Genomic DNA, 14,534 nt, shown 5'->3' with positions numbered 1-14,534 from the left:
ACTTCATCTGTGCTCTGCCACAGACTGTGGAGGCAACATTACTGCAGCGTAAAGGTAGCTTGGGAGCCCTATAACATGCTGCAGAAGATTCTCTTCACAGCTGAAGAGGAGACCTGGGGAGATTTACTCTTCCTCCTACTGCAAAATGGCCCGGAATGTTTTCTGAAGTTGCGGGTGTGTTCTCATCAGCCACTGTTATTAAAAAAAGGCTACACAGTCTGTTATATCTGCGCCACAAATTCATTTCTTCTTTGTGGAGCCAAATGGTAAGGTCCTGATGGGACAGATGCTATCTTAGCTGACACTAGGGACTGACCTCCAGAGCCAATAGCATGAGCTGCTATATAATTTGAGCTGAAGAGCCAACGCATGGTGGTGCTGTAATATACTCACCTCCTCTGTGGATCGGGTAGAGAAGGAACCTGCAACTCACCAGTTGGTTAGACTGACTCAGTCAAACTCCCATTAAATTTGATACAGAAATTGCCTAAGTCAGGACCTCTGGATTTAGCTCTATCATTCATAATTTTCACATTATTGGACACGTTATTATGTAAATTAGCAATTTTTTGCTGCCCCTTTCCTATTTTTGAGGTTAAATTTCCTTTTTCCACATTCTCTGACACCAGACAACGTCAATAGCAGGCAATGTCGTCTATTAAAAATGAAAGACCCTCCAAAACAGGAGCTGAAATTTTCAGTTGCAACAATCATTTTGGATGGCCAGCTTGAGACACCTGATTTTCAGTGAACGGCGCTCAGCACTTTTTGAAAATCTACCCCTTTCGCAGTATCTCGTAATGGAAACAAAACCACGGGGCACCCAAAATGAGTAGGGCTTATCCACACAGAATGCTCATGGGCAGCTAGTGGAAGGGGAGGACTCTATTGTACCAGGTCACTGCACATGAAGCCTCCATGTGAAACTTGCTGCAGCGCTCCTGTTTCAAACAGCTGTACATCAGAGCTCACTACTCCCCTTTTAGTGCAAGCTGATGCTCTGTAGATGCACAGCCTAACTCTTCATATAGACATGCCATTAATCCTTTTTGAAAATTTAAGCAAATACCGAATACTGAGTTAAAGTTCATTTACTATATTTTCCAGGACAGGTATTGATTTAGCACCAATCAGTATAGAGTCTAAGCACTTTGGATGAAATCCTGCCCCCCCCCCCCTTAGTCAAAAAAATTTTTTTGGGTGGGGGGGGAGATAGGGAGGGAAGCAAAAGAAAACTCTACACCACACTGGGCTCCTCCTCGGTTCCATCTGCAACTGATTAGGGCTAAACGCACCTGCAGATGCCCCTACCCAGACTGCTGGAAGGGCTTTGCTTGCTTCTCTTCCGATTTTACATGAGATTGAATGAAATAATCGAAATGTGCCTGGAAAACACCCCCTCTGCAGAGTTAATGAAGCGTTGTTCGTTCCAGGGAGCAAGAACAATGAGGAAGCATGGCATTTGCATTTTATTGGGAAGCCATGCTGTTTTGCTTTCGATACTGTGTCCATCCGTGTGCTCTGAGCACCCCCCAAAGCTTTGTCTGGATTCTACCCCATTTAACCAGGTTTGAAGACCCCCGCTTCTGTTTTTCTTGAAAACCACACATGCAAGAGACAGCGTTATAGGGTGAACAAGCACAAGAAACAAAACCTTCAATGGGCACGTTACAGTATCAGAAGCTGATAACGATGGTTCAAGTCAACACTGCAATTCCCACAGTCTACCAACAAATTCACTCTCTTTTCTATGCATTCTCTCTGCCTGAAAGCAATTTCCCAGCCCTGCCCTTGGTAATCAGTTCAGCTGTTTATTTACAAGTCATGCGACACTGAACACACACTTTTCCAATTGTAAAATAATTTTAACCATCAACACTATGGTCTTAAATGGATGTGAGTGGCGCATAGGCATCATGCAAGGTCCCTGCACACTGAGCGAATTACACCCTGAGTGAATAAAAACCACAGTCAGCTGCACACGAAATCAGCTCCTAACCAAAGTATGGCAGCGGGTTAGCCGCACAACGGTTACAGGAAATAATTTCGTAAACAATCACTTTGGTATTCCTGAGCAAAAATAACTACAATGCTTTTTCAGAAATAGAATTCGCTCATTCTCCAATTTTTAGGGCTGTTAAAAGCAGAGAACGATTTCAATATACACAGAAAGAGTCTTTAAAGAAAACTCAGTTAACATTTGACAACAGCCAATTGTGTTTAATTAACCGCATCTATTAACGTGACAGATTATAGGTTATGACTGTATAAAATCACTGCTGAGATCTTTCCTGCAAACACTGTCTAGTTCTGGTGCCCAGGCTTTGAAAAAGATGCTGCACTACTGAACAAGTTTCAGAGAAGAGTCACAAGAACAATTCATGGCCTAGGAAACAGTTCAGAGCAGCGACATTCAGAGTGAGACAAGACCAAGTGGCTATTTAATGCATCTCTTGAGGCTCTTGGCAGCATATTAAATTGATATTAAAAAAGTAGGGATGTGAACGGTTACCTGGTAAACATCACTTTTAATGGGTGATGCCTACCAGTAATGGTTAATCCTTACCCCAGAGCAGCCTTGGAATCAGCTGCCTTGTGTGGTGGCAGGGGGGCAGAAGCGGCAGTGAGGTTCGGGTGTGGGGGCAAGGGGTTAGAGGGGTGTTGGGTCCAAGCCCAAGAGGGCTGAGAGCAAGCGGGGGAAGGAGAGGGGCTGCTGCTGCTTCCGCCCCTCCCCCCCCCCCATCTATCCCCATTTAACCAGTTAACCAAACAAACAGGACTTTATATCCCTAATTATTAAAACATGATTTAACCAAAGTTATTAACTAATCAGGATGTTTTTGCTAGTTGTAGAATAGTTGGTCAGTCATCCTGCTGAGAAAATATATCTCGTAAACAAAACAACGAATTCACAGGACTGTGGCTCTTTTGGACAATGCTAATGACTGACTTGGCTTCTGAAGCACTGAGGTCTGACTATCACTACTTTCAAGAGATTTCAGTTCAGTCTATTTAGCTTAATAAAAGAAGGCCTAGAGGTGACTGGATTGTGGTTGAAAAGTACATACACTGGGGGAAGATTTGAGATAGCAGGGAGCAAACAGAGGCATAACAAGACCTAATCACTGGAAGCTCAAGCTACAGTCATGCGAACAGGAAGGCCTGTTATTTAAACAGAAAGGACAATGGCCCATTGGACTAATCTATCACAGGATGTGATGGATTCTCTATTATTTTGAATTCAAGATTAAGGATGAAATCTTGCCCCCTACTGCAGTCAAGGAACATTCAGCTCCAAGGGAGCCAGAATTGCCCCCAGATGCTCTTTTCAAAAAATTCCTCTAGCCTATAGCATGGATTGCGCAAGTGGCGAGTCTAGATGGGATTCTGCAGGTGGAGAGTAGATGATCACAGCAGCCCCTTCCAGCATAAATCTATGACAGCTTAATATTACAGGCTCAAGGAGAGTACTAATCACTGGAGTGCACGAATCGGGAATAACCATTTAGAACCTTTTCTTAATGGAACAGGACTGAAAGAAAGCGTTCAATGGGATTCCACAGGAGATTTCTCTTGTAACCATAAGAAGAGTTGGGGGCAGGGAGTCCTGAAAGTATTTGCTCAAAGTTCACTTTAAGTCCAGTTTTTTGCTACACTAACACTATTCAGTTCTCTTTTAATTTCTATCCTAATGTCCACACTCTAAGGGTGTCAAAAGAGATCTCAGCCAAAAACGAGGAGGAAAAACAGTGTTTGACCTGGAGATAAAGGGGGGAGAAGCAGTGAGGGCACAGCGTGGTACTTACATCGATACGTGTCACCTGAGAAGCAATGGGTACTGCTGTTAAATGGGCACAGGAAACAACACCCACTGCAACATGTAGCCTTATTCTAGTTGTATCCTCCCAGTCTGACAGACGTCTAAGGTGGGGAGGAAGGAAGGCCTAGCAGACAGGGATTCAGGAAAACTGGCTCCATCACCTATTTCCTATGAGACCATCTGCAAATCACCTGGGCCTCAGTTTTCCATCTGTCAAATGGGCTTCACACTTGCCTGTCTTCACAGGGCTGCCGTGAGGAGAGACCCACCAATGCCTGAAAGATACTTTTCTGTTATGGCAATATGGGCCAAGGACGGACATAATGAGACCTGCGGGGTCCGGCATGTTTATTTAGAATGACGCACTTCAGACACTTGCAAAACTTGCCGCACCAATGAAATTTCACTGCAGTTAGATCAGGCTTCTGCGGCTTGTGGTCTGCAAATGATTCAAAGGCTGAAACAGGCACAAAATCATTGGTTTCGTATGACAAAAGTACAGAATGGTTTTCTCCACAGGACAGAGAAATGCAACCGCTCCCTGACTTCGCTTGATCTGTGCAAATGGGGTTTGCGGATCTTGTCCCCTCCTGACGCTTAACCTGAAGGCCATGACATTAGCTTCACCCCCACCGGGAAGATGCATTGTCCCTCTGGCTTTGTAGAGGGGTAAGCGGCCCCCAGGCAGAGTAGTGTCGCATCAGAAAGCTTTGCTCCCACTGAGAAACCAGCTCCTCTGAATGACCACATTCTACCAGATGACTAGGGACCTATCCATTTCATAGCCAGGTAACATGCATCCCAGCCTGTGAAATAAACCTGTGCCTGCATAATCTGATCTCCCCTGGCTGCCAGGATTGCCCCAGACAGGGGACTCCTAGCTCTAGCTGGACTGGGGAGGGATAGACTCGTCCATCCTTTGCACAGCCACCTTGGGAGGGAGACCAGACCCCCCACCACCAACCTCCTGGAGCTGTAGGAAGCTCCGCAGTTGCTGTCTTCGGAGTCCAGCTCTGAAGGCAGCACAGAAATGAGGGTGGCAATCCTGTGACATCCCCCCCCACACACACGATTTGTGATCTGCCCTCCCTCCACACTCCCTTTTTGGGACCCCCCCCCATGGTCACAACACTGTGAAATTTCAGATTTAAACATCTGAACACACAACGTTTTCCAATTTTCAAATCCTATGGCCAGGAAATTGACCAGAATGGACCATGAATTTGGTAGGGCCCTCCAGACAACAGAACAAGAAACGCTGGGGAAATGCAGTAGCCTTCTGTGCAGTTTCATGTTCCAGTACATCTAAGCCTCTTGCTTGGCCAGGAACTGCCTCAGTCTGGCCAGGCTGCCCATCGCGGTCTTTTACTCATGCATAGGAGCCAACTGATGCCATGTAAGTCACTGTACAGCTAATGAGCAATAATTATATTTTCATCACGGCCATCCTTGCCCTTATCTGAACTGGCATCCTACCACAAACTTTTCATAAAGACTGTCCATTAAATATCAAGTTTAAAACTTTTCCCAGAAGTGACCCAAAGTAAGTGCCAGGAATTGTAACTCTTCTTAGAACTAGCTTGTTCCTTACTATCTTGAGAGAGAAATCACCCAGTGCTGGAATTAAACAACATCTCAGGCCATTTGATGGGAAAGAGGCCAGTGAAAGCTATAAGCTTATCTATAACCAGAATAATTATTACTGCTGGCAGCAGCTGTCCAACGCAAATGGTCTGAGAGGAATTGGGTCACAGTATTTGCTGTCACGGGGATTTTCATCTTGCAATTTAGAGATGAAAAGAGTCAGCTCACAAGCTTGACCAATGCAGGGCATTTGGGATGGCTTTGCAGAGGTGAATGGAGAATCTAATCAGTCTGAAAGGAAAAAAAATCCACACTGAAAGAGCCAAGCCCTCTTGAAAAGCCACCTTCAATTAAGAAACATGCTCAACATAGGCCCCCAGAAGAGAGAAACAAAACCAACCATTCACCTACACAAGACTTAGAAACAGAGACAATAAAGTATTTATTTGCAGCTTACAAAACACACGACACGCCCTCCTGCGCTAGAAAAACCTAACCAGAGCAGAAACTGTGATGTGGTGATTTGCTGAATGAGGCCCAAAGTGCACTGACATCAGCGTGCTTTGAGCTAGACTAAAAAAAGCCATGTCAAAAATATTTCTATATTACATTACTAGTTTGAAGAAAAGCCAGTGATCTCACTAGGCAGCAATTTCTCCCAAAACAAGAAAAGCAGGCAATTGTTGAGAAAGCGAGATAAAGGATCTAGCCAGCCATAATCTTTCCATGCTGTAAACCAGACAATGGCTATTTAGCTTATAAACGTCTGTGTGGAAGAAAGAGCTGACTGGGCAGTCCTTTCATGTGCAAAACACCACTAAGACTTCCACTGGTGTTGCGTGGATATGCGACAAGGACACCATCTATATGTTTTGTTTGTCTATAAAGCATTCACTATGAGACCACATCACTCTCTCTGGGGTCACACAATACAGCCTAGAACAAAGTGCATGAATTTGTCCTCTCAGTGCCTAGGAGGTGAGGCAGTGCTATTACCCCCATTTTACAGATAGGGAATTGAGGCACAGAGGCAAAGTGACTTGCCCAAGATCACCCAGGACGACTGTGGCTGGCAGGCCTGTTGATGGGGAAGGGGACAAAGGAGGCAGTTGTCCCAAAGCCTGAAGATTCAAAAGGGTCCCTCCCAGCTGCCTTGGGGACATGGCATGTTCCAGGCAGCATTCAGGACTGGCTACACCCAGCCCTGCCCCCCCTCACTGACGCCCCACCCCTTCTGAGAGTGCAGAGCCAGACTCCCCCCATTTTGCCCCAGGGCTCAGCTAGTCTGTCAGCCCACTTGGGGGCAGGGCAAAGACTTGAACCTAGAGCTCCAAAGTCTTGGCAAGTGCACTGAACACTGGGATGCCCTGAGCAGTGCCTTCACTGCAAGGCTATCCCTCTGCAAGGCCCTCCTTCCTTCCGGACTGTGTTCAAAGTAAGCTGCCTGCAAGCTTAAAGGGATTTTCTTGCCTGCATGTAGCTTTATGGAACAGCACAAATAATTTAATATGGGTCTTCATGCTGCCCAGACTCTCAGAGGTACTGAGGGGCCTACACTCGATTTCAACAAGAATTCGGCACCTCCGTATCTCTGAGGATCTAGCCTTTGCTGTTGAGCGTAGTGTGTGCTATTTGTAATTCTACTGGCTTCGCTATCACAGCAGCAACGACTTGCTCTGAAAGCTCTGAAAGTTACCATTGTACTAAACCCACAAGCCCTCTTCAAACATGCTGTGAGTGGAACATGCCATCCATTGTCTGCATGACAGAGCAGCTTGTCCTCTAGTGTCATTACATTGACAACAGCCACCAAACTCACACAGTGAGTTATAGACAGGCCTGTCCTTCAAGGTCAGGAAAAGCTCACACCAGGTCAAGTAACCTCTCCGCTACAGAACTACCATTGTCCATCCCACAGAGTCCAGGCTGTGCTTAGCTGCAGGCTGAAAGTTAAGGAAACATCAGACTGCCCAGTTTAGCAAATAAGCTCTAGATGGATTGGCCAAGTGCCTATTTTTGGCTTATTTCACTTCTTACATTCAGGAGACTATATAAACATTTATATTTTAAAAACTCCCACAAGAGACCATGGCATTCCCATTAAGAAGCACATTCGGTGTTTTCCACAGTCAAACCAACTTACAAATATTAATGAATACAGAACACATCCTATTAGGGAGGTAAAAATATTTATTTAAGCCAATATTACAAAAGGAGAAACTGAGGCAGGGAAATTATGTGACTTTCCCTAAGGCTACAGAGGAAGCCAGGGTCAGAGGCATGAAGAGAACACCACAGTTCCCCATCCTATGCTCAGGTCACTTCCCATGAAGAGGGGAATCAGCTGGCTTCCTGCACTGTCCTCATTGCAAGTCTCAAGAGAGGGTGGGTACATGAAGAAGAGGGCCTACTGGTTCTTCATCACCCCCCTATTTGAGGGGGAAGACTTGTTAGAAAAACAGAGGTCTTGATTTAGCAAGGCCCTTAAAATCTGCTTTAAAAACTAACTACACGAGTGACCCCAACCAAAGTCAAAAGGACTATTCCTGTGCTTAAAAATAAGCATGTGCTTAAATGCTTAGCTGAACGGGGGCCAAAGCTTATGCAAACATAATCACCGTAACTTGTCAGGAGGTGATGCAACCAACTTCTTAAATGTTATTTTCCTTTAAAATGCACTATTTGGGGAAATTTCCTCAATGAGATTTTTTCATCCAGTGTTTTCCTACCTTTTTACAAGCTTATTCTGAGTCAACCTCTCTTTTCCCCTGTGCCCCCCATTCTCCCTCCTTCCCCCCTTCTAAAGCAAATCTTTAAAGATAAGGCAGCAAATGATAGCCGTTTTCTAAAAGGGTGTCATAAGGAGCAGGGAGAAAACTTGTTCATCTTGGCCGCTGAGGATAAAACAAGAAGCAATGGGCTTAAACTGCAGCAAGGGAGGTTTAGGTTGGACATCAGGAAAAGTTCCTAACTGTCAGGGTAGTCAAACACTGGAATAAATTGCCCAGGAAGGTTGTGGAATCCCCATCTCTGGAGATATTTAAGAGTAGGTTAGATAAATGTCTATCAGGGATGGTCTAGACAGTATTTGGTCCTGCCATGAGGGCAGGGGACTGGACTTGATGACCTCTCAAGGTCCCTTCCAGTCCTAGTATTCTATGATTCTAAATAGCTTTGGGGTGGGAATGAAGGGGGGGGGGAGGGCGCAACATTTAAGATGCAAACTTTTGCATACTGCTGTAACAGAGCTAACTGTCTCCAAAATACAATGAAGAAATGTATGCCGGTGAAAATTAACCACACTCCCCTTCCTCTGGCCCCTGCAAGAGGTACTGTATGTTTTTAAAGAAATATTGATTTTACAGAAAAACATTATGTTTATTTATATCTATAGACATGGACTTGGTGAGATAAGAAGGCTGGGAGTCTAAGTGAGTTAGCCAGTGGATTCACCAGCAGAGGAAAGCAGGTGTTCAGGGCTAAGTTTTTTCCCCTCCTTAATTCGCAGGCACTATACAGGCAAGGTCCTACAACGGGAGGAGCATGGCAAACCCAACCCACTGTTAGTTTTCCTTCTGTCTGCATGTGATAGGCAGATTCTGGTGGCTTCCAGTCAGGCCCTGGATCTTGACTGGCTAGGGATGCAGCCAGAGAGTTCATTAAAAACATTAGACACAAGAGAGAGAAAGGAAAATATAGGTACCCTGCAAGCCAAAACAGGGAAAGAACTGGTTCAAGAATATTTAGATAAGTCGGATGTGATCAGATCAGCAAGCCCTGACAAAATTCATCCTAGTGTACTTGAGGAATTAGCTGATAATCTTGGAACTGCCAGGAATTATCTTCTGGAACTCATTAAGAATGGGTGAGGTCACAGATGACTGTTAAGGGGCAAACATAGTCCCGGTCTTTAAAAAAGGAAGGCACAGAGAATTACAGACCAGTCAGCCTAACTGTGATACTTGTAAAGACTCTGGAACAAATTATTAAATAGTCCATTTGTCCATACCTGGAAATAATTGAATTATAACCCACAAATCCTAGCAAACCAACCTAATTTCCTTCTTTCACAGGGCTATGGGTTAGCGGAGAGGGTGCAGGGGAAGCAGATGTAACCTATCTGGATTTTAGGAAAGTTGTTCACACAGTTCTACATGACATGCGTGTAAGCAAATGAGGGAAATATGATCTAGACCGAAGTGCCATATGGTGGGTGCAAAACTAATCGGAAGATCCTATTCAAAGCATAGCTATCAATGATTCACTGTCACATGATGGATCTGGTGGAGTCAGTCCAGGGTCCGGTACTATTCAATATTTTCATTAGCGATTTGACTAATGCAGGGGAGAGAGCACTTTTTAAAACTTGCAGAGGACACCAAGCTGGGAGCTGTCATAGTTGGATCATGGGCAGACAGACCTAGTCGCCACAGCTATAATCCATGCAGGGGACAGGAGTCAAGAGTTGACTTGATAGACCTAAGAGGAAAGGTTAAAAAACTAGGCATGTTTAGTTTTGAGAAAAGATGGGGGAGGAAGAGGTGAGAACCTGATAACAGTCTTCAGAATTTAAGGAGTGTTATGAAGAGGACTGTGTAAATCCGGAGTGAGCACTAATTTTTGGTGGGGGGCCACTCCAAGATTTTGGTAAGTGGTTAATGGACACACTTTTCTGTGGAGGGGATGCAGGGTCTCGGATGGAGGCTGGGTACAGAAGGGCGCACGGGGTAAGGCATTGGGGTGCAGGAGACGGTGTGGGGTCAGAGTGTGGTTGAAGAGGGGGTTGTGACCTGGGTAAGGGGAATGGAGTGCAGGATCTGGGAGGCTGTTTGGGTGCAGGGGAGGATACTAGCCTGGGGAAGGGACATAGGAGGTGGGTACAGAGCCTGGGAGGGGGTTGTGACCTGGGCCAGAGGGATGCAGAAGGTTTGGATGGTGACCCGGGGGAGGGAGTTCGGGTATGGGAGGGGCAGGGGTGCCAAAGGCAGGCTGTGGCTGGCATCTCCCGACCTGTGGCATCCCAAGGCAGGCTGGGCTCCCTGCCTGCTGCAGCTCCAGACCACTTGAAAACACAGGCTGTTCCTTCCACGTGGCTCAGCTCCTCGTGGCTCTGCCCCCTCCCCGGCCTCTCTCTCAACTCCGATTGGCTTGCTGTTTCCAGACAACAGGAGCTGAGAAATTGGCTGAAGTCAGTTCTTATTGGCTGCTTGTTTCTGGCCAATAGGAGCAGAGCAGAGAAACACAGGGACTGCACTTTAAACCACAGCAGCTGTGCCTGAGGGTCCTGGCAGGGTAGTCTGGAGGACAGATCTAGTGGCTTGGTGGGCCGGATCTGGCCCCCGGGCCATATTTTGCCCAGCCTTGGTGTAAGCCTGCTAGAAGAAGGAACAGTAGTAATAGGCTTAATCTGCAGCAGGGGAAGTTTAGGTTAGACATTAGGAAAAATTTTCTGACTCTTAGGGCAGTGAAGCACTAGAAAAGGCCTCCATGGGGCTGTGGAGTCCCCATTATTACAGATTTAAGAACAGGTTGGACAAACACCTGTCAGGGACTGTCTAGAGCTCTTCAAATTAGTTACAACCCTGATGAATATAAAGATGTTTGTGAATGCCGTAGGGTTTATACTTCTCTCGCTACTCCTCAGAATCTATTTCCAACCCTTCCCTCATTGCTTCCTAATCCTAGCAGGATAAACCTGGATGTGAAAATCATTCACACATCAAAAACCAAAAGTCATAACACTGAACCCTCATTACATCACTTTCCAAACACTCTCTTAGGCATTATAATTACTGCCTCTCAGAGACCGGTTACTTATGGGTGTTCTGCCTTATTGAGCAGTGAGGATCCATTTCCTTGTCTGTTTTTAGCAGAGTCCTTCTAAGTATCACCAAAACGTAAAGAAAATCTGGGATAAAGTCAGGAAAGGATATAAAAATCAAACCTTTTTGAATAGCTACAATGGTTCTTGTAGCATTCCAGCCCCGACCTCATGCATTCTCACGTGTTCTACTAAATGCATTTGCCCCCACAAAATTATATATACAGGGAAGCTGTAATTCCATATCTGGGTTCAGGTGTCAGTGAAACTGCTCTGGTTGTGTTTCCAGTGTTTCTGTTATTAGAATCCCTCGAGAGGAAGTTACAGCATGCGCTCCAGTTCAGGGCATGTTATTCTTTACAGCTCACAAGTATCAGAACTAAGAATGACACAGTTAGAAAAGTCTCTCAATCCGCTAACAGGGCATAAATATCACCCAATAAACTAATTTCCTTGAAGGGAAAAAGATATTAACAATACCTTGAGAGAAGAATATTGCAGTTCTGAGCTCTCCGGCCATCTATTACCGAAAGCTCCTTAACTTTATGTCTGGAACTCAGTGTGTCATCAATGGCATCTTCTTTCTACAAAAAGCATGAGGAGAAAGTATGAAGAAGCCCAGCATATCTACATGTGAGCTCTCAGCACATACCAGTATCGTATACAACAGGTCTCCATTAATCATGAGTGTCATTAAGGCTTAGGAATAAAACCCGGAGCCCGTAACTGAAATGAAAAAAAAATTATAAACCATGGCTTGCTTTGAAAGCCCTTAGGGAGAAATGTAAATATGTTTTCACAGAGGAAAGTTTGAGTATCCACAAACATGCCCACTCAGATGGATAAGTACAGCAAGCCTTTCCTAGCATGTGTATGTGAGAAATGATCATTAGATCCATCTCTTAAAATACTGTGTTCTGGATGGTCACACACACAGACTCAAGGTCACTTGAGTTGTTCGACTGCCATTCTAAACATCTGGAGTATCTACTCACACAATAATACTCAATACAAGGGGAAACAATAAAACCTACCAGGCTAATGAACACAACCTGCATTACACTTTTAAGGGAGATTCCACTTTAAGGGATTTAAGAGCACAAGTCAACAGGGCTTGTTTCTAAATCCCTTGGGTGGTTTGGCAATCTCCCTCAAATGATTACAGTAGACTTCTGATAATTCGGAACCTATGGGACCTAGGTGGTGCCAGATTATCAGATATGCCGGACTATCAGGAGGTACTATAAACCAGTTATATATATATACACTGTATACATTATATACTGTATATAAAGTGTTCTTAACCCTTTTTATTGTACATACTGTATACAGTATACTGTAATGTTTTAGTTTTTTTCAGCCTTTTTTACCCTTTTTGCTCAGTTCAGCTGCTGCCGCTGTTACCTTGTGACTCATTTTTTGCCCAAACTCGCTCACAATAGGCTCTTACCATTTTGATGCCCGACTATCAGGAGTGCCGGACTACTGGATGCTGGACTATTGGAGTTTTACTGTACACACAAAAATCGCAGTTGCACATGCCTCAGAACGAAAATAAGAAACTTAGTAAACCTGACGTATGAGGAAGGGTTGGAATAACTGGGCAGTCCAAAATAACTCAGTAACCAGACCAAAAGGGTACTATCTAAGAACAGTTAAAAGGTGCTCTCGACAGATCCCCCTCTAGACTGCTGCATTTTGCAGACAAAGTGCTGAGTCGGCAAAATGCGGTGGCCATTTTTATGCAAATTAGACATGGGATATTTAAATCCCTGCCTCATTTGCAGTGTCGACCTGCCTAATCTGCATCCCTCTGCAGACAGAGGGATGCAGTCTAGACATACCCTTAGTTACTCCCCTTGTGGAGGTGGTTTACTAGAGTGCTGTAAGAGCTCTCTCCCAGCACCACTCCTATGGCAGCTCTTTAAAAACTTTCAGCGTCACAGTGTTGACCCAACTCTGCATCTGGGAACTTCCTTGGTGGGCTAATTTTGAGTGCTTTTGAAAAATCATATTCTTAGGAATAAAACACATTTTCAAAAACACTTTAGTGACTTGGAAACCTAAGTCCCATTTTCAAACAGATGTAAGCTCTTAGGAGTCAAACATCCATTGATAAATCAATACCTAAGTGCTTTTTAGGGGCAAATGGCTTAAGACCCATTTTAAAAGTTACACTTGATCTCAAACTCTTACACCCCAGGCAAGCCTGCAAGGACCTATCAAAAAGCACAGAGGTTTGGTATTATTGCTGTTCTTCCTCAGGTTAGCGAACAACTTGCTAGGTTTTTTTTAACCCAGATTCTTGAATTTCTGTGTTATGTAGCTATTTTAAAAATTCTGATTAAAATATTAACAAATCCTTTACATTATTAAAATGCAATATCCATTAGCATTGCCTACTTCTTGATAAATGTGTTAAGCCTGCGTTAATTGCTCAAGCTGAGCATTAGCAAAATCATCACGCTAATAAGAATGTCAGATTTCAGCAGAAGCTCACTTACCTGTTTGCAGTTATTGTTCACAAAGAAGTCCTACAGCCATAGCAGAAGCATGGAAAAGGCAGTAAAAACACGTGCAATTCAGTGGCCACAGCAAAAGAAAAAAAAGAGTCAAAGCATAGTCAGAAAGAACGTATAATACAGAGGTATCGACTGCAAGAGAAGCACCTGGGGCGTACCAATTCAGACAATGGATAATGCAAATGGAAACGCACCAAGCAGTAAAGGAATGTAAATGAAAGGGCACTGAATGGGAAAAGCATGCAAATCAGTGACAGGCAGGGGAAGCATTGGTGCCTGCTGTTTCATCAATGAACCATGCAAACTCCCTCTAAAAAAGGGTGTTAAAGCAAAATAGTTTGGAAGGATTCTCTCAAATTCTTCTAAGAAATCAACCAGGGCTGCGTAACAGCATCAGTGCTCATTAAGCTAACATTTGGGGGGAGGAAGGGGAAGAAAGGGGAGACATGCTATTCCAATGCATTTGTGGGACTTTCAAGGAGTGAAACACCACATCAGCCCAGGGGAAAACAGTGCTTTGAAAGGAAAGACATTCTCCTTCCATATTTTGTAATAGCAAAACGTTATCATTTGCCATGAACTTTCTTACAGAGAATGGGGAAAAGCCACAGGGGAACTAGGCAGCCTTGGCAGGACTAGAAAAATACCCTTCCCATACCCTGCCTAAACTTTGCCATTGTTCAGTTCCCCACAGAGCTGGTGGGTTTGGGCATGCCCCTGTAGCATCAATCACATTCCACCAGTTTGCAAATTTGCACAGCTGGGCTTTTATAATTAAATCACCAAT

General features: G+C 44.5%; 1 protein-coding gene across 3 annotated transcripts in view; it reads right to left on the bottom strand.

The window, feature by feature from the left end:
- Positions 1–14,534, bottom strand: part of DAAM1 (dishevelled associated activator of morphogenesis 1) — a 196,751-nt gene that overhangs the window by 22,623 nt on the left and 159,594 nt on the right. For 2 of the 3 annotated variants that reach the window (XM_075926322.1, XM_075926323.1), the window contains exons 16-17: positions 13,730–13,759; positions 11,706–11,809 (exon numbers count right to left, since the gene is read on the bottom strand). In XM_075926322.1, the coding sequence (XP_075782437.1) occupies positions 11,706–11,809; positions 13,730–13,759 (134 nt within the window). The remainder of the gene's footprint in view (positions 1–11,705; positions 11,810–13,729; positions 13,760–14,534) is intronic. The other variant, XM_075926324.1, reaches the window with a different exon arrangement.

The sequence above is a fragment of the Pelodiscus sinensis genome, chromosome 4, assembly GCF_049634645.1.
Source record: "Pelodiscus sinensis isolate JC-2024 chromosome 4, ASM4963464v1, whole genome shotgun sequence".
NCBI lineage: Eukaryota > Metazoa > Chordata > Testudines > Trionychidae > Pelodiscus > Pelodiscus sinensis.
The sequence above is the reverse complement of the archived record's forward strand: the minus strand, read 5'-3'. Positions and strand labels throughout refer to the sequence as shown.